Source organism: Podarcis pityusensis (assembly GCF_964106645.2).
Source record: "Podarcis pityusensis genome assembly, chromosome: 9".
Classification (NCBI taxonomy): domain Eukaryota; kingdom Metazoa; phylum Chordata; class Lepidosauria; order Squamata; family Lacertidae; genus Podarcis; species Podarcis pityusensis.
Window position 1 is genome coordinate 33,748,282 of NC_138034.1, and position 20,942 is coordinate 33,769,223.

Consider the following 20,942-nt stretch of genomic DNA (forward strand, 5'->3'; position numbering starts at 1 on the left):
AGCCTTCCTGTCAACCACTATTTATCTTACTTTATTTAATACGTTTCTAGGTCTCCCTTCATCATTCCCAATCCCAGAGTGGGTTGCAAGCCCTGTCTGCTGCCCTGTCTTCAGGGCAGGAGTTGGCTCTTTAAGACTCTGAAGTCCTTGGTGAATGGCTGAAGGGTGGAGGAGGTAGGCTGTTGCCAAGAGGCTTAAAAGGCCTCGGTCTACTCCCAACTTTTATCAGAGCAAGCTGCTCACCTGAAATAAATTAAAAAATTGTCCAGTAGCTCCTTAGAGACCAACTAAGTTTGTTCTGGGTATAAGTTTTTGTGTGCATGCACACTTCTTCAGATACACTGAAACCTATCCTGCTCACCTGAAGCTTGTGTGCTGTTCTGCAACTTCTGACCTGCCTTGCCACCTCCTCTTTGGGCTCCCAGTCAACTATAAAGGACCCCTGACAGTTAAGTCCAGTTACGAACGACTCTGGGGTTGTGGCGCTCATTTTGCTTTACTGGTTGAGGGAGCTGATGTTTGTCCGCAGTTTTTCCGAGTCATGTGGCCAGCATGACTAAGCTGCTTCTGGCGAAACGAGAGCAGTGCACGGAAGCATCGTTTACTTTCCTGCCGGAGCGGTACCTATTTATCTACCTCGGGTTAAGTACTTAATTCGTTCCAGCGGTCCGTTCTTAACCTGAAACTGTTCTCAACCTGAAGCACCACTTTAGCTAATGGGGCCTCCTGCTGCCGCCAGAGCATGATTTCTGTTCTTATCCTGAAGCAAAGTTCTTAACCTGAGGTACTATTTCTGGGTTAGCGGAGTCTGTAACCTGAAGCGTATGTAACCTGAAGCGTATGTAACCCGAGGTACCACTGTACTTGCACTTTGACGTGCTTTCGAACTGCTAGGCTGGCAGGACTCACCACGCTTAACAAACTACAACTCCCAGAACGCTTTGCGAGAAGCGGTGAGCGTTCAATGCGATACCATAGCGCTTTAAACGTGCGGCGTGTGAACGCGGCTGTTCTCATCTCCCTGCTGAGTAATCAGGAGGAACCCTCATTTAAATAACCATTGCTTCTTTAGCGCCACCCGTGGCATGCACTTCGCATGCAAAAAAAATAAAAGTCTCAAATCCAATCTGCAGGTCGGACTGGCGTCCTTACAGAGCCGCTGCCAAGTCGCCAGCGCTCTGCGCTCCTCCGCTTTGGCCAGGCGCATGGCCACGCCTCCCCCCTCATGTCACGCCTCTCTTCGCTTCTCCGGCAACCCAGACAGGGAGGCGGAGCTTCGAAGGGAAAAGAGACCGCGGGGCGAGGGAAACATCCGTCCAATAGCGTCGCGGGCGGAGGTTTGGGCGGAAGCAGCGCTGCGTGAGGGCACGGGACGCGGGAGGGCGGGGCGTCCGCTACACCTGACAGCGCCGCGCGAGAGACGGGCGTGGAGCGCGTCGGGGCCGGAAGCAGCTGCGGAGAAGATGGTCGGCGTGTCGAGTGGGGCTGGGCGGCAGCAGCAGCCACGACAGCTGGATAACGTGAGTCGCCAGCCGCTTAGGGGTCCTGCTCCGCGGGCTGCACATGGGAAGGGGAGAGGCGGCTTTGGGGTGGAGCGGGTCGGGAGGACGCGTGACTCGGGAGGGCGTCTGAATCTCACGGCGCGCCTCTTTGAGCCCCGTGGCTGCTCCAGTATCCCCGAAAACGGAGAGCTTCCAAGAGTTCTGAGGGCACACGGTTCTTCCCTTGAACGGAGAGTCGTCGAATTGCATCGTTGGGAGAGAGACCCCGAGGGTTATCCAGCCCAGTCCTGTGCAGTGTAGGAATTCTGCTCACAGCCGTCCCTGGGTGGGCTCGAACCGCCGACCTTCTGCCTCGCAGCCAGATGCACTGGCCCACTGCGCCACAGTGTGCTTTTATTGCATTTATAACCGCCGCCCCCTCCCCAGCGGATAGAAGGTGGTATATTAGTGGTTCTGCTCCTCAGTTTAATCCCCTCACAACAACCCCGCCAGGTAGGTTTAGACTGAGAGGCAGTGTTTGGCCCAAGGTCTCCCAGGGAGCTTCGTGGCTGAGTGGGGATTTGCACCCTGGTCTCCCAGGTGTGAGACCAGCACTGAAGCTGCTACACCGCAGCTGCTGGGCAAAGAAGGCGTGGACGCTTATAGACTCCACCGCAGAGATTTCTATCACACGCTTGCTTTTGCCTTGAAAACCTCAGTTCCTGCTTCCAGCTGTGTGGAAACTGTTTTGATTGTGAGCGAAACGATGGTTAGGAAAAAGTCATGTTAAAACTCCTGAAAGCCATTGAGTCCTGTCTGTTGACTGTCCATTTGGAAGTGCATCTTTTCATAATGTCTGCCAGTTACTTGAAGGCCTCATTGAATTCCAGCACAGCAGCCCCAAAATATGGCTATTTCAGTCCTGTGCTTCTATTCTGTGAACTTCTTGCTTTGGGGGCTTTAATTAGAAAGTTTATTGCCCACCCTTTGTATAGGGAGACACATGTCTTCAAGAATTTGGGTCCCAAGACATTTAGGGCTCTATTGGCAATGAAGAATGTACTTAAGCTTTGTTTAAGCTTGTCAGTTCTCTGAATGTTATGTCAGGGAAGGACTCTGCAACAGGTAAACTATTGGGAAATCTAGTAAAGGGATGTTGATCCTAACAGTAGAATCGGCTCCTGAGTTGAGAAGTATCTGTGGTTATTTTGGTTTTTTTTAAATAAAGGTATTTTTATTCTGCTGTTTTGCAAAACATCAGGGTGGTGTATAAACATATAAACATTTAAAAGCAATCTGGGGACATATCAGACAACTGTATAGGCCTGTCAGCATAAAAGTCTTCAAGTCTCGTGACAGTCATGCAGTTACTGGGCCACAATTAGAAACAGACACCAGAATACTTGTAGTAGGATTGGAAGAGGAAGTGTTTGCAAATATTTCGCTCTATTCTAAAATATTGTAGACAGACATTCATACTTACTTTGCCAAACATTTACAGTGGTAACTCGGGTTACAGATGCTTCAGGTTACAGACTCCGCTAACCCAGAAATAGCACCTCGGGTTAAGAACTTTACTTCAGGATGGGAACAGAAATCGCGTGGCGGCAGTGGGAGGCCCCATTAGCTAAAGTGGTACCTCCGGTTAAGAACAGTTTCAAGTGAAGAACGGACCTCCAGAACGAATTAAGTTCTTAACCCAAGGTACCACTGTATTAGACATTACAAGTATAGGCCATCATAAAACACTCATACATAAAATTTTGAAATATATACTAATACACAGCCATGTAAAATATATAATGAGGATTTTCATTGGGATTTCTTCTCACTAAATAGTGCCATTCGCCACTTTGAGAGACTATTGACCAAACTCAGCCACCTTTGCAGTTACTTCCAGGTTAATGTCAGACAGATAGAATCTGATATTTTCATTGTCCTGCGATGTTAGATTACCCCAAAAAGGGGATAGCACGCATTTGCGTAGCTGTTTGTACAATGGACGATAGAAAAGAATATGTTCTACAGTGTCCAGCACATTCAAAGCAATGTCTATCATTTCTGGGGATGTTTAAATATCTGCCCTTGATAAAAGCTGGGGGGGGGGGGGACACGACGGCATTCAATTGGGTTAACGTAAAGGTCCTGTGTTGAACTGGAATTATTAATTTTTAGATATAAGTGACCCTGTTATCTGTAGCAAATTTTATTTACAGCCAATGGTAAAAATGCTGGAAGCAATTTTCAGCAATGTAACAAATATATCTTTTATTTTGGGTTTAAATGTTCAAAGCAAAGCTAAAAATGTGTTTGCATTGCAGAGTTGTGTTTGTTGTAATGGCTGCCTCTTGAGTTTGCGAAAGGTGGGATTCCGAGGCTCTTAAAGAAGACCAATCATTTTCAAACTGGTGGTCGTTGGAGGAACCCTGCTCTGTCCCCTTAAAAAGAACCTGGTGTAAAACTGCAGTATTATGTTAAAATGAAGTTTGATTAGGAAATATAAAACTATCAGGATCAGGTTTAAGGTGCTGGTTTTAACCTTTAAAGCCCTATACGGCCTAGGACCCTCGTACCTACGGGACCGCCTCTCCTGGTATGCCCCACAGAGGAACCTACGGTCTGCAAATAAAAACATCCTGAAGGTCCCAGGCCTCAGAGAGGTTAGGCTGGCCTCAACTAGAGCCAGGGCTTTCTCAGCTGCGGCTCCAATCTGGTGGAACGCTCTGTCACAAGAGACTAGGGCCCTGCGGGACCTGACATCTTTCCGCAGGGCCTGCAAGACAGAGTTGTTCCGCCAGGCCTTTGGTCAGGGCCCAGCCTGACTCCCACCTCCGGCAACCTGCACAGAACTTTGCTTAACGGTTGCCATTAATTTGATTTTAATTAATTTTTATAATGAAATGTTTTAGAATGTTGGATTATTTGATTGTTTGATTATTTGTTTGTTGTTAGCCGCCCTGAGCCTGGCTTTGGCTGGGGAGGGCGGGATATAAATAAAATTTATTATTATTATTATTATTATCTTACATTTTGGGGCATCTGCCTATCTCTCTAGAGCCCAAGGGAGGGCTGTTTTTTTTAAAGCAGAGAATACGAAACTTATTTACTCCATTTGTTGAAGAGCAAATTAGAAGTGTGTTAAGTAAATTTGTTTGGGTGATATTCAATTAAGTTTTACTCAGAGTAGACCCGCTGAAATTAATGATGGAAGTTAGATCCATTAATTTAAGTGAGTCTACTCAAAATAAGACTTAGTTGAATATCACGCTTGGTGTTCTGTAAAGCAGACATGACTATTGAGCCTTCTACAGTTACTATTGGGATCTCTGTTTCTGATGTTAAGGTATGAATGTTGTAGCTTATGTAGCCCACATGGTATCCATGCCCAAGAAGAAGGTTATTGTCTGGGCTGGCAGAGCCCTGTGGCTTCCTAAAGCAGGAACCCTAAGGGAGAACCCTCAGAACAGCCCATTGAGAACACTGGGTGCCCTGTGGCTATGCACTTCTGGCTGTTGGTGGGTGTGCTGTGCATTGGCTGGCTGACAGGAGCACTCCACTCTGCAACACTTCACACAGGACTGAGGCTACATGGTAGTGTTCCTTGTGTAATGTGGCAGCTGTCCATTCAATGCATATACAGCTCCAAATAAATATTAGCTCCAAATAAATATTGGGGTACCAGCATTGATTAGACAGGAGTTAAATTAAGCGCTGGCTAGCTTTCCAAAATTGTATAGTGAATTTTGCCTTCTTTAGTGCATTATATCTTCAAAACCTGAGGATCACAGTGATCATATATTGGAGCTTCTGAAATTTGAAAGTGGGCATTTAAACTGAATTATTAGGAAATATTTTTATCTTCCAAATATGAGCAGTTTCAATGTTTAAAACAAGTTTGAAGTGCAAGGAGACTATTTTACACATGGTGCCAAACTTGCAAGGGGTTGGTTACCCATTAAGGTAAATGTTGACTTCTGTGCTAATTTAGATAAGATTGAGCTGTCTTTGGGAACAGTAAAAGAGCTCAAGTGATGCCTTCTAAAGTAAACTTGGTTGAATTTTTCAAGGACTAAACTAGATCACATGCCTTTCTCATTCCTTTTTACTAAAACTGAAGTAGTTTTCCATTCTGGCAGGACAACGCCAAAAATGCTTGTGTAGGACAGGAAAAATGAGTTGGGCAATTATCCTGTGATTATGTGTGATGTTATTTCTTAAAAAACCCCTAAATGGTTTATGTTAGATAAATGATCTCATGGGCATCACTTTTATCTCATTGAGCTTTACTAGTTCTCCTTAAGTTCCTATTTAAAACCTTAAATGTAGATGAGCACATTGAAAACCATAAATTAGTTTAAGCAAGTTCACATTCACGTAGAAAAACTGCATTGGTGTTTGTGCTAAACTAGTGTGGGCAATATTTATTGCCAGTTCAGGCAATATTGCTTACCTTCAGTTTATTGGGACTATTTCACATTGGTCAACCCCAGTTCTTTAAGAACTGGTTTGCAAAAATACAGCACACTCTTTCAAAAACAAAACTGTACATGGGAGTAAATCCCACTGAGTTTCTCTTGGTTTTCTGTTTTGAACGTTATGTTGCTAAATCTATTTCAGGGATCTGTTTCAGAGATAACGCACAGCATGGATGACGACCCTTTGCTTGATGCACCGCTCCTTCCACCTCATGCATTGCATTCCAGGATGTGTCCAAGGTTCCACGCCATACCTACAGTCGGCATTGCCAATATTTTGCTGCTCATGCATGTAAGTTGCCGATGAGTTATTTGGATAAATTCAGTGATGCAGAGGTGCAGTTTGCCCCCAGGCCTTCAGTTGAGCGAGCGAGTAGCAGCGCTGGCCTCTTCCTCAGGCATCTCCTGTGCAGCCACTAGAGTAGCTCTTTCCCCAGCAGACAAGTGTGACATGGCTCTCCTCCTTGGCCACTTAAAAGGTGGAAGGGTCAGCCCAGTCAGTTTCCTGTGAGCCCTTTCCAGAAGTGTTCTGTTGTGGTCGCATTTTCTGTCTGTCCCTGCTCTTTAAGGCCAGAGGGTGGCAGCATGCAGAGCAAGTGGGATGACAAACCAAACTGATGCACCTGGAAATTAGAAAGCACTAAGGCATGGATGGGGACGTGGGTGGCGCTGTGGGTTAAACCACAGAGCCTAGGGCTTGCCAATCAGAAGGTTGGTGGTTCGAATCCCCACGACGGGGTGAGCTCCTGTTGCTCGGTCCCTGCTCCTGCCAACCTAGCAGTTCGAAAGCACATCAAAGTGCAAGTAGATAAATAGGTACCGCTGCAGCAGGAAGGTAAACGGCATTTCCGTGCGATGCTCTGGTTCGCCAGAAGCGGCTTAGTCATGTTGGCCACATGACCCGGAAGCTGTACCCCGGCTCCCTTGGCCAGTAAAGCGATATGAGTGCTGCAACCCCAGAGTCGGCCACGACTGGACCTAATGGTCAGGGGTCCCTTTACCTTTACCTAAGGCATGGATGAAATCTCAAAATACCTTGCAGGCAGCAAGTTGGGGAAAGCAGTTACTGCCCAACCTTCATCCCTAGAGTTTTGTTGGCTTGAGAAGCAAGCAGACAACAATAATTGTGTCTATGTCCCTGTTCCATATGCTGATGCCATCCTGCTCCAGTGAGAATCAAGCTTTTATAGCCTTCCTTCCAGTACCAAACTTGGTGGCACCATGCTGATCAGTAGAAAAGTGAAATGGAGCTGCCCCAAAACAGCTGTGTGTTTCTGTTTACCAGGACTTCATAAGCACAATAATACTGCTTTGTTAAGAACCACCTCCACCCCCGCCAAAAAAAAAAATCCTGCTGGAGAGGGCTATGCAATCAAAAGTCCTCCCCTAGAAACAGTCAAAGCTGTCTTGGTGGCAAAAGCAAGAGGGGATAGGGACTGTTCCTGTGGAGAACTGGGATAATGCACACACCACCACCAGCTGTAATGGCCAGGTGGCTCTCACTCGGATTAAAGTACTTGCATTCAGAGTTGGTGATAACAGAATGGGCAGCTTCATTTCTGTGCTGTCCTGCTCAGGTTGGGGGTCACCTTCATTGCCTTCTACTGGCCACTGTTTACCAGCCCCAGAGATTCGTTTGGGGGAAGGCTGAGCTCACTGGCATTTGCATGTGCATGTGTCACTTCCCATCATTACTGTGTCAATACAGTGGTGCCTCGCAAGACGAAATTAATTCGTTCCGCGAATTTTTTCGTCTTGCGAATTTTTCGTCTTCCGAAGCACGAAATCCCATAGGAATGCATTGAAAATCAATTAATGCGTTCCTATGGTCAAAAAAAGTCCAAACAAAGCCAAATTTGGTACAACAAGAGTTTATTAAGTGCTCTTTAAAGTCACACATACTGTAAAGAGCATTTCAAAATTCAAACCCAGAATTTTTTTTAAAAAACAGCAGAGTTGCCCAATGGTCACAGAAAATCATAAAAATGCAGAAAAAAAACACAAGCTTCCAGATTCTTGCAAACCCCTCCCCAACTGTTCCCCCAGCCACCCACCACACAGAAATTCAAATCCAGAATTTTTTTAAAAAAACAGCAGAGTGGCCCAGTGGTCACAGAAAATCATAAAAATGCAGAAAAAAGCACACAAGCTTCCAGATTCTTGCAAACCCCTCCCCAACACCAAGTCCTTGAATTCCAAACACCCCAACCCAAAATCCAAACCCACCCAAAAAAGTTTTAAAAGCTTAACTTACCAAATGGCTGCAAAAGAAGTTTTGGAAAAGCTTCAAAAATCACCAAAGTCTTTAAAAACCTCAAAAAAGGCTACTATGTACACTGCGTTCTATGAGTTGCTCCTCGAAGTCAAGTCGCAACTGTATTAACGGTGTTAAGAAAAAGGAAACAAACTTGCAAGACATTTTCGTCTTGCAAAGCAAGCCCATAGGGAAATTCGTCTTGCGAAGCAGCTCAAAAAACGGAAAACCATTTCGTCTAGCGAGTTTTCCGTCTTGCGAGGCATTCGTCTTGCGGGGCACCACTGTACTGGGATAGCTCAGTCAGCAGAGCTTGAGACTCTTAATCTCAGGGTTGTGGGTTTGAGCCCCACGTCGGGCATAAGATTCCTGCATTGCAGGGGGTTCGCCAAGATGACCCTTCTGGTCCCTTGCACCTCTACAGTTCTATTATTCTAATAGGATGGAGGTTGGCTTATATTTTTCCTTCTGAGTGGGAAGGCATAAGAACATATTATGGGCTAATGATGCCATATCAGCAATAGAAAATGGTTATAAATAAAGTTAGAGCAAACCTGCCAGGCTTGGATGTGTTTGACTTTGATGATGAGCATTTGAAATTTCTTTCTTTCTCTTTTCTTCCTTAGGTTGCTTTTGTTGTTTTGGCTTTTCTGGCAGGCATATTCTGCTCTTACCCTGATGCAAGTGGAGATATGTGTCCTCAGCATTACACTTACCCACTTAAAGTGCAAACTGTTATAGTTACTGCTAAAGTAATTCTCTGGATACTGTATCTGTTTCTCGAACGGTATATTCACTTCCACCATAGCAAGGTCAGAAGGAAAGGCTACCTCCAGATCTACAGAGCCACAAGGCATCTTAAGAGATTTCCACTCCTAATTCAGTCTACAGGTGAGCCTGAACCTACTGACTCACTCTTGTCAATCTCTTGTTTGTAAATGTGAATTCTTCTACGTGCATGAAGCATCTCACATGGTCATGACAACAGTGCAGTTCTAGCTTTCGCTGCATCTTTCTAGTATTTGGTCTGACTTGGACAAGATGAAGCCTTCAAGGTAAGCCAAGATTTATCAGTAATTTTTGTAATGCATTTTGTATTCAGTCCACTTTGTTCCTTAATGTATACCACATCTCTCCTCTAATAGCTCAACTGCAGGTACCATAACTGCAAAAAAATGGCCATTTGAGGTGTTTTGCTCCAATAGCTATCTGGAATTGACTAGTACATTGTGACAAAATGTGCCATACTGTCCTAATAATGTCCAGGGTATTCCTTACTGCAGTTAGCTCAAAGGGGGGCACTGGCTCTATGGATCAAGGAAAGAGTGGGTACTTTAGCTTCTACCCTGATCACAGGAGATGGCAGTGTGGTAGGAATCTGAGCCCTGTCAGATAATAATAATAATAATAATAATAATAATTACTTATACCCCGGCCATCTGGCCGGGCCTCCCCAGCCACTCTGGGCGGCTTCCAACAAAATATTAAAATACAGTAATGCATCAAACATTAAAAGCTTCCCTAAACAGGGCTGCCTACAGATGTCTTCTGAAAGTCTGGTAGTTGTTGTTCTCTTTGACATCTGGTGGGAGGGCGTTCCACAGGGTGGGTGCCACTACCGAGAAGGCCCTCTGTCTGGTTCCCTGTAACTTGGCTTCTCACAGTGAAGGAATCACCAGAAGGCCCTCGGCACTGGACCTCAGTGTCCGGGCGAAACGATGGGGTGGAGATGCTCCTTCAGATATACTGGACCGAGGCCGTTTAGGGCTTTAAAGGTCAGCACTAACACTTTGAATTGTGCTTGGAAACGTACTGGGAGCCAATGTAGGTCTTTCAAGACTGGTGTTATGTGGTCTCGGCGGCTGCTCCTAGAGTTACAGCCTCAACCTGATGCTCGGGAAGCAGAAGTACAATAGAAGTATGTTGCAGTATGTAATAAACCCATTGCATGTTGACATTTAACAGATGGCTGTTCAGCCTTGACTTGAAAACCCCCAGCATGGGAGACCCCATCACGCCTTTAAATAATCTGCTGCATTGCTGAACTTCTCTTGCAGTCAAGAAGTTTCCAGCCAAAATCTGCCTTCCTTTAACTTAAACCCATTAGATGTCTGGTGCCCCAGAATTTAGTCACTTTCTTCCTCTAAGAAGCAAATATTTGAAGAGCACTATCATGCCCTCTATAATCTCAGATAGGAACTGAATAATGAGTAATTCATGAACAAACCAGTCCTTGGTCAAAAGCCTACTTTTGCTCAAATTGAAATGTTGGGCTCTTGAGTTATTTTCCTTCTCTGTTTACTGATGCAAGAAATCTTCAGTTAACAGATTAATGAATTTTCCATACACCCATTGTTTTTGTAACAACCAGAGTGGGGACGCAAGTGCCTGCATATTGACTGAAAACTGTGGGCTTTAATACTTAAATAGAGCTGCTTTCTTTGTGTGCAGTTTGCCCTACTTATCAAGTTGGCCACAGTATGGCTGCAGTGTTTAGAAGTGGCCACTAGGTGGAGCTCTGGAGATTTAATATGAAAGATCACACTATAGAAGGAGCTTTTGGCTAGATAGTGTTGGTTGTAAGGACAATAGCTTTTCTTGCAGTATACAGTAATGATTAGTGCTTGAAGCACTGTGTGGCTGAAAAACTTTAGAACATGTCTGTGAAAACCTGAGGGCAAAATGTGAGGTCGAAACAGTAATCCTTAGTGACTTCAGCAGTGTAGTGGTGGGAAACCATTGGCTCTCAAGGCTTCCCAAGCCCTCGCCATTTGACCTGTGAGGCCACTTCAGCCAAGCCACATGCATGTGCCCCACACCTGATAGGGGGTAGGTAAAGACACGACTTTCTTGAAAGTGAGTTTTGCGGTCACCATAATCAGAGGCTCCTACAAGGCCTTTGCAAACACCCATCATGATGGGAGCTTTGCTAACACAGCAGACCAGCTGATTAACTGTTCCTTTGTCCATGCAATTTGATTCCAAAGGAAACTGGGGCCCCTGATGTGTGCGGGACTTGGCCTGTCAAACATGGTGCACGGGTGGTGAGGTGGGTAAGGATCTCTGATCATAGGTGTGTTAAGAGAAGTGGAAAAGGAAGGGAACAGTCTAATGCAGACATCAGCATCTTACTGTCAGTCATATGTTCTCGGCTGCAATTCCCAACTGGAAGGCATCAAGCTGGTGAAATCTAGTCCAATGGATAAACGTAACCAGTACTTCAGATGTGTTCTTAGTAATCCTAAGCCATACGTACTGTAAAACATTTTACCTTAAGTTCAAACTCTGCATCTTGTTGCATGCAATTGAATATACATTTGCTAGTGACAACTTGGAAACATCTTCCATGGCATTTAGCTTGAACAGAAAACTGAAAAGTGCAGCTGAAATAAGCACAAGGGTCTGTTCCTCTTTCTTATCCTATAGTAAAGCCACTGGCCATCAAAAGGAGGCTGTGCGTGGTTGAGAATGTGCTCAGTGCCTGTTTTCACTCATGACCGAGAGAGTCAGCTGAGTATGACTATTAGTTCAGAGTTAATGCTGGTTTATGTATTTGGGGGTTATCTTGAGCCACTTCTGGAAGCAATCTAGACGGCTGGGTTCTTAACATGTCTCATCTGTGTCTTTTAATAGGTAATATAGCTTTACTGCTGATTTTGTCAGCGCAACATTCCTTTCCTGATCACAATAAAATGTATCTCTGCTTCATCCTGGGAATCTTGAGCGTGGAACTATTGTGTTCGTTGATATGTGTGGTTGTCTACACAGGTAAGAGCAGCAGCATTGCCTTGCATGTATAAGCCACTTAGACTGGCCACTAGGCCACAGAATTACCACTTTATTTTTTTTCAGATTCATTGCTAAGATTAGCTTGACCCAAGGGGCCTGCTAAGAGTTAATAATCTGATGGCTTGGATGGTTATATCTTGGCTTAATAAGGCTATACAAGAACGGGCCTTGTGCACTCATATGCAGCTGCTTCAATCCTGCCTTTATGTTAGTAACCAAACAAGCTGGGGAGTCTTAATCTGCCTAGTTTCTCTCTATTCCTGTTTTTGCCCTATCGAGAAATCTGTGTTTTGGCCAAGACCTGGGGAACAGCTGGATTTTACACTTCCGTGGAAGCAGAATTGGCCATTGTCAGATTCTCCTCCCCCAGCAGCCTAAAACCTGCATGGCATACTTTTGTATGTTACTGTCTCCCACATTTCATCTTGAAATTCTTGGCAAACGCCGACTAAATGGCTTCCCTGCCAGCCACATTTTTTTCTTCCATTTCCTCCTTGCTTTGATTGCCCATCTACACTGATGAGTCTGGGGAACTGAAACATTGTACACTATGTATTCAGTTCTGGGGAATTGAAACATTGTGCACTATGTGGGAGCCAGTGTGGTGTAGTGGTTAAGAGCAGCAGATTTGTAATCTGGTGAACCGGGTTCACTTCTCCGCTCCTCCACATGCAGCTGCTGGGTGACCTTGGGTTAGGCACATTTCTCTGAAGTCTCTCAGCCTCACTCACCTCACAGAGTGTTTGTTGTGGGGGAGGAAGGGAAAGGAGAATGTTAGCAGCTTTGAGACTCCTTCGGGTAGTGATAAAGCGGGTTATCAAATCCATTAAAAAAAAAAATTGTGACATTTTGGTTGGCGTAATAAAAGGGCTGCCCTAATACAGATTTTGACCACAGTTTACGGGTTTAAACATAACAGGAAACAGTACTGAACTGAGACTTCCCAGCTCACTTGTGCAAGGGGAGCAGGGAAATGGCTCCATGTGGAAGAATGAAGCTTGTTCATATGTTGCTGTATAAAGTCGTGATAGGGTCATCCCAATAGGGTCATCCCTATTAGAAGAATAGAATTGGAGAGTTGGAAGGTACCCCCAAAGGTCATCTAATCCAACCCCTTGTAATGTATGAATATTTTGCCCAATGTGGGGCTCGAACCCACGACCCTGGGATTAAGAGTCTCATGCTCTACCGACTGACCTATTATCAGATTCAAGTTTGTACAACCTTATTCTGTCAATGAAGTGTGTATTTTTAACAACGTGCATAGCTACTTGACCTTAGATAAATGCAAAGAAGCTGAAACGTATTCAAGCGTTTCTAACTTCATTCTATTGCATTGATCCAAAATGCCCAGATGGAGGGATAGAGTTCATTGCCCGACGCTAAGACGTTGTTTAAGCTCCTACACTGTCCTATCCCAAGGGTTTTGGGCAGTTAATAGTGTAGAAGAGAGGACACACAAAATGCAGCTGTTGATCTAGAAATCTCTCGCTTGGCAGTGAGAGCCATCTTTGTGGAGGAGCAGCTGTTTTGAGGGGTTTCTTGCCTGGCACTGATAGGCAGCTGCGTCTCTGCCCATGTAGTGCAAGGCTCTTCATTTTTGTACGTATGGCAGCCGTGGAAGGAGGCAAGACCCTGCTTCTGAAAAGTGCCAGCACAATTGACAGAACTTGAGGTCTGGACTGCAGCCTGATGTCACCTGCAGGGCAGTGCAGTTCTTGAGTCTCCTCCCTCCTTTAGGAAGACAGAAGTTAAAGCTGCCGAACTTCACAGCGTTAGCAGGGAGGCAAGAGGGAATCATGATGCGTTGTAAAATATTGCAGGGAGGAAACGGTGGCAGTGCTGCTGATTTAAGAGGGAGGCCAGGGAGACTGCATTGACTTTCGACCCTGCCAGCAGAGCAGCTCTTGGGTGTAAATAATTGATCTGTCAGCTCCTACATTAAAGGAGTGAGCTCTTCATGTTTTTAAAGAGAGGAGAATTCGTATGATGGTTCTGTGCTGGCCTTGCTGCTTTCGGAGCCCCTCTGAGACTCCACACAAATGCAGGCTCAGTGTGATGTCACAGTCCAGGCACAAGCACAAAGTTAACGGGCTTCCAAAACCACAATTTACATGTGATGGCCGCAGATAGCGGCCACATCTGGATGATTAAATCCTGTATTAATAAGACAGCACACATCCACACTTTGTGCACACATCCTCTGCGCTTTCTTCTGCATGCACAAGGAAACCCTGGGAATTAGAAAGCCCTGGGTCGTTTGACCCTTTAATTAGTTCTCCTTTTTTTTGCCTCCTATGAAAACTACACAGGGCACTCTTTTAATGTTTAAATAGCATCTAACCTTTACTTAGTGTACTTGCATTTGCAGATTAAAATATACAATGCGGGTGGGTGTTTCAGAGGTGTAGCTTGGGTGGTGGTGGGCACTGGCTTATGTGGCCAAGCCAGCATGTGTAAGTCATGGTTTAAAGTTAGCTTTTGCTTCCTTGCTTGTTGTTCCTGGTTCTCACGTGACAAGAAGCTATAGTTAACTGCAGTGGCTTGGCATACTGTCAAGTTTGCACAAAGAGTGGATTAGGGGACTGCATGCAGATGTATGGAGCGTGTACACATCCTGCTAATTAAACAAAGATTTACTTTGTGTAAACCACGTTCCATAAGATCTGGCACCCCCAAACTCGGCCCTCCAGATGTTTTGAGACTACAACTCCCATCACCTCTAGCTAACAGGACCAGTGGTCAGGGATGATGGGAGTTGTAGTCCCAAAACATCTGGAGGGCTGAGTTTGGGGATGCCTGCATTAAATGCACACATGAAAGTAGATCTAGCGGAAGTTGTTATTTTTTTCTCTGAAGGCACATAACAATCCCGCTACTACTTTGCCATGTGTCTTTTGCCTTTGCCCATTGTGAAAGTGGCCCTGGGAACCTCTACTCAAAATTCGCCTACAAATGGATGAGATGGGGTTTGCTGACAGTGAGCTCCCTCGTCTCCTTCCCATTGGGCTGTTGGCCTGCTCCACTTGCAAAGGAACAGTCAAGAACTTACTTCGAGCTCCCAGGAATTCCTTTGTAGCCATGTCCATACACTTGTTTCTTGCCTGACATTATGTATAAAGTCAGGAATGGGGCAGCTGGGCATGGTTTTGGAGAAAATGGCCCAATTGGGACCCATGTTGGACCTAATTAGAGTGGTGGGCTGGAGGTTCCCGACCTCTGTGTTAGAGTTCACAAGTGGAACCTACAACAAAACGTTGCAGTCCTTTTGCTCAGGGTTTGTGTCGCTTCATTTCTCCTTCCTGTCTTTTTTATTCGCACACCACCGCACACATTCAGTGAGCATTCTGTGGCCATTGGTTGCCCTTGAGCCTTATCCGACTATTTTGTGGGCCTTGCCCCTATAGGTGTTTTCTAAAGACTTATTTTTCTTCTGCAAACCTTGATATCCTCTGGACCTCTTGTGTGTTGATGCCCCTGGTTGGGCTACATGAGCAATGACACCCTTGCCTGAAAATTCAGTTTTTTAAGAGAATCATCAACTTTCTTATCTTTTCATGATCTTTCTTTTACCACCAACCTTCCCAAATGAAGTAGTTGTGTATCTGAACCCTTCAGGACACCTGTTGGGTTACAATTGCCTTAAATGTCCTGGAATGCATGTGCCGGGGTAATCTGATCCGGTCATGAATAGCTGAATTCTGATGTTGTTGAGAGCCAAACTCAGCTGATTACTTTACAGCTTGCTGACACATCTGCCTTGGTTATTCTTCTGATCAGTCATGCAACCTGCTTGTACACAACAGGTGGTCTAGTATAGTAATTCTATGGGGGGAGATAGGAGGGGGGAGAGAAGAAGAAAGTTCCTATTCAAAAGGAGATGCTGACTGAGTAGATGAGAATGAAGCATTGTGTTGACAGTGGAACTCTCTTAAAAAGGAACTTCCTCCACCATCTTTTGCCAAAGAGATCAGATGAATTTAAGCATTCCGATTAGGGACGGTTGAAGGGGACTCGCCAAACCACATTAACTGGTCTGTAAAATTAAGCCGCCAATTATTTTTTCGTAACTGGCCGAAAGTGGTATAAAACATGCCATTTCCCACTGTCACACTCATTGCAAAGATGATCAGTTTTTCCCTCTTGGGCTTCAGCTTTCAAGCATTGTTTATGGGTTTGCTATGGGTAGTAAATCTGCCTAAGTAACATATTCAGCTGCACGTTCCCTGCTTTCTCCTATTTTCTGCTTCTCTTCCTTTTCCTCTTTTCCCCCTGTGCTCAATTGTTGGTTTCTCTAGGCAGGGGCCTGTTGTACTGAATGTAAATCAAAACAACAATAGCAGTACTCTAAGCAGACCTAAAGGGATGTGGGTGGCGCTGTGGGTTAAACCACAGAGCCTGGGACTTGCCGATCAGAAGGTCAGCGGTTCGAATCCCCGCAACGGGGTGAGCTCCTGTTGCTCAGTCCCAGCTCCTGCCAACCTAGCAGTTTGAAATCACGTCAAAGTGCAAGTAGACAAATAGGTACCGCTCCGGCGGGAAGGTAAACGGCGTTTCCGTGCGCTGCTCTGGTTCTCCAGAAGCAGCTTAGTCATGCTGGCCACATGACCCGGAAGCTGTACGCCGGCTCCCTCGGCCAATAAAGCGAGATGAGTGCCGCAACCCCAGAGTCGGTCACAACTGGACCTAATGGTCAGGGGTCCCTTTACCTTTACCTTTACCTTTAAGCAGACCTAGGAACACAACACAGGTCACTCAACATGCATTGGCTGTGGTCCAGATGTGGAAAAGTAGGATATTGCATGTTTGTAACTCAGGTCAGCTATACCTGGCTCATGGAGTGTGTTGTGTTAATGTATGGAATGGAGCCAGAAGGAAAGTCCCATCTTGTAGCAATCTTCTTTTTCTTTTGTGGGTGGAGCAAATGGTAGAACAGAAATGGAGAACCCCCTCCAGGTGTGGTTGGGACTTCCATCAGCCCCAGCCAGAATGGTCCAGGGGTCAGGAATGATGGGAAATAAAATGCAGCAACAGGTGGAGGGCCACAGGTTCCCTCTCATTGTTCTAGAAATTAAAATGGTTCTGTATTTAAAAGTCTTCTGAACTGTCAATTTATATTTCCGGTGTCAGACTGCACACATTGTAGCTTTCCCCTTTTCTAATTACAGTAAAGGTAAGCAACTTTAACCGGGCAAAACCAAGACCTGATGTCATAGAAGAAGAGCAGATGTATGCTTATCCTAATCACACTACCTCAGAAGTTGGATTCAGGTAACATCTCCTGTTACTCATTATTCCTCCTGTGCACTAGGTAACAAATAGCATTTATTGGAAAAATGAAGTCTGACTTCTTGATAGATGCCAACATAATGTTCTGCACCATTACTGAGAGTGTAACCATAGATATCACTGGTATTTGTGTAGCTTGGTACTGTCATGGTTAATGACATGCTGGACTTGATTGACGTACAGTTGACAACTCTGTATGTGGCTTATCTACATAAACACTTTTGGGCTTAGCTGCGTCCTCTGAATTGGGAACTGTGTTTATCTACTACTTTTGTTAGTTCATTTGTTCCTTCCTTGGTGCATATCTGAAGACACAGTGATTTTTTTCATATGCTTGGAAGACACTTGGTGCCAAATAGATATATGACAGCTGGCAGTGGCTGTGGTTATTGAAGGTTCAAGAAATAAATGCACACATAACCTGTTGAACCAGTCAAATCTGTAAGCCACCAAAATAGCGTAACAGCCTTCCTTTATTTAACATGGAGCTGAAACTATAAGTAATATTGCTGGACATATCTTGAGATTTCTATATTCCACCAAATATAGAACTTTTTAATACATATTTGTCTTTAGGCCAAAGCCATCATAAAGCATAAGGGTTATTTTACTAAGAGTCGGTGTAAGTGTTTTACTTGACTTTTTAATAGGCGTTAATGATGCTCCTTTGTTCTGATTATTTGATATTTCTGTATTCATTGTGTTAAGGTAACTGTGTTCCACCTTGGGTGGTCTGTTCCCCAAAAGGCATCGTATAACTAAACAAATCTGAGATCAGTATGTAAATGCATTTTGGGAGTAGGAGGGTGTCCAGTAGGGGGAAGAGTTGCTGTTGCCTTCTTAAGTTTCACATGGTTGAGATGGAAGATGATAATGTTCTGTAAGTAACGTGGTTTGAATTTGTCTTTTAGGGAAGCCTCAAGCTTGGAAGAAGTAGTTGAAAAACAAGGAGATGTGATAGAATACCTTAAACGACACAATGCTCTACTGAGCCAGAAGATGCTGGCTTTAACATCCCAGCAGGGCAGGGGCTAGCCGTGGCCAGGAAACAGTGGCCAAACAGTGTTAAAAATGGCGGACTAACTTGAATATTGACTCGTCCTCTGACAGCAGCAAACACATCTTACGCAAGTTTGCAGTGACAGGTTTTCAGTCCTGGTTCTGAGCAGCTGTCGGACCTCATCTGGCTTGGTGCTTAAAGCTGCTTGGTTTTTAAAGGACACTTTTATTTTTGAGATCCCCCCCCCCCAAAAAAATCCCTCCTGTACAGAGAGCAGGCATTAACCAGGGGAAAAGCACCTCAATCAGTTGTCTGTTTGGTTCTTTCAACTCTCTGATTTGAAAGTGATGCAGATTTCCAAAGATTTTAGTCGTTGTTTTGAATGCCATCTTTTTTCAAACCAGTATGAAGCAAACACCTGAGTATCAAGTATCAAAATGTTAATATACTGTGCATTTATTTGGTAATTGGTAAGGCCATCAATTAAGGATTGTTAGTTTCTATACTGCGGCTGCGATGGATGACCTCACAGTGGCAAGATCCCATAGGGTGTCACAACTGACTCCGGGAGACTTTCACCAGTGTAAGTGCACTCATGATGACAAGTAGCACTGTAAATTCAGGGACTGATCCAAAGCGGTATGGAGACGACACTTAGACAAGTGGGAAAGAGAAGTGAAGCATTCAGTAGCTAGTCCCAAGGCAGTTGTATAGATGACATTTCAAGCATCACTCCAGACAAGGATGGCAAGATGAGGCTGGCAGTCAGAGAAGCCAGTTCTTCTGGCTTGTTCACGTGTTGCATTATCACATGTTATAAATGCCAGTATCCTGTTGTCAGCAAATGGTTGCGTACTGAAAATATGTTGTTCACTGCCTCCAGCTTTTTCTTTTTCTTTTTGCAGATCGGTTATCCCTTCTGCTTAAACCTCTCTGCTTGTCTTGCTAGCTGGAAATAAGTGAGAATAATTAAGGGGACAGTGCATGGGCATAACGTAAGAACCTGCATGTTAACAAGCTATGTGTAAACGTATTTCAGGGAGAATTGAGTACCTCTTGCCCTCCTGGTGTTGTTGGATTGCAGCTCCTTCAGCCCCAGCCATCATGGTCAACAATCAGGGATGATGGAAGCTTCAGTCCAGCAACATCCAGGGGATCACATGTCCCCCTTCCCTGGCCACCAAGGTGTGTCCTGCTTAAAAAACAGTCCTTAAATTATTCTCATGGAAAACTACTTGTTTATCTAATCCTTCATATGGGATATATACACAGACAGGAAAACCCCAAAAAATTTGCATCACAGTGATTCACACATGCTTCATGGCGCTGAAGTTTAGAAATGGATAAAAGTTAACTAACAAAAGCATTTTTCTTACAATGTTGACATACAGTTTGAATCTGCCATGATCGTTGCTGCAAATATTTCACTTTACAGGATAGTATCCAGTGTCTGCTGTCTTTGAAAATGTCGGCATTTCTCCCCCTGAAGCCAAGTGGCTCACAGAAGTGTTTATAGGTTCAACTCTGCTTTAAATGTCTAATCTCTGTATTTGATTGAACTCTGTAGATGCTAATCGTTGGGACGCATTCCCCCTTTAAGTTCCCCATCCAGCTACAAACAGCTGTCATTTGTCTGCTATGCCACTTTGCTGCCAACAAAGGCTGGGTGGTTTTTTTGTTTTCTGTTGGGTTTTTTTTTGTATATCTTAGTCAATATTTCTGTAGAAAGACAAACACTTAAACAAACAGGAGGATTTTCCAAACATATGCTGCGATCTAGTTTAGAGAGAACAAAAGCATACCATTCTATCACACTTCATGCAAACAGACTGTTAATCCACTGCTCAGTGAGAGATGTATATAGTATTGTTTAAGGGACAGTATAGAAAAACTGCAACTGGCGGCTTCTGACACTTAACATGTTCTTTCCTTGTTAGCTGTGCCTTAAACACAGTTGGGATTTTATTAAGAAGTGGAGGAAGAAATATGTATACTTTTCCTTTTTTAAAAGGACACTCAGGTTTTGATCTGATTTGTATGTGACTCATTCTCTGTTTTGTACTAAATGTGAAATAATAAACGCAACAAACCCTACTCACTTTAGTCTGCTGCTAGCTAAAGATAAAGATTCTTGTGCTCTTGCATTGGGGTAGAGCACTTGAGACTGGAGGTCTTCGTAAACGCCTGCTGGTGTGTTATTCTTGCCATTGAGTCTGGTAAGTCACAGCTAAGTGCCTAGAACCGTAAGAAAGTCACAGTAAATTGAAGGCTTGAGTCAATGTCAGAATATTGAACCTAGGGCACCTGTGCAAAATCTGCTTATCGTGTAGAACCCAGTTGTTAAATCACATCTTCTGTTGACATCAGCCAGGTCTACTCTTTTAGCCTGTTAAATTGCATTGAACCCATTTACCTAGTAGCATCCTCTAAATGCTTTATTCTGAAATTATTGGCTGGAAAGATGACCCCTGGAATAGCGTTTGCATAATGGGGAAAACTTTGCATTCCAAAAGTTGGAAAGGAACATTGAGTTCTACTTGCTTTCATATATTTACTGTAGTTTTTAGAATGTTTTCTCTGTAGCAGCTAGATATATTAATTTAAAGCAAGAGTTCTCTCAAGGCTCCTATTGTTGGTGAGTTGTGCATAAATTA

General features: G+C 44.4%; 1 protein-coding gene across 1 annotated transcript; it reads left to right on the forward strand.

Moving 5' to 3' along the window:
• Positions 1-1,398: 1,398 nt before the first annotated feature.
• On the forward strand, positions 1,399-20,382 carry TMEM192 (transmembrane protein 192). Its single transcript, XM_081021795.1, has 6 exons — positions 1,399-1,520; positions 6,099-6,248; positions 8,837-9,101; positions 11,844-11,978; positions 17,168-17,270; positions 18,200-20,382. Exons 1-6 carry the CDS (start codon positions 1,464-1,466, stop codon positions 18,321-18,323), a joined length of 834 nt encoding a protein of 277 aa, XP_080877921.1. The 5' UTR covers positions 1,399-1,463; the 3' UTR covers positions 18,324-20,382.
• The last annotated feature ends 560 nt before the right edge of the window (positions 20,383-20,942 follow it).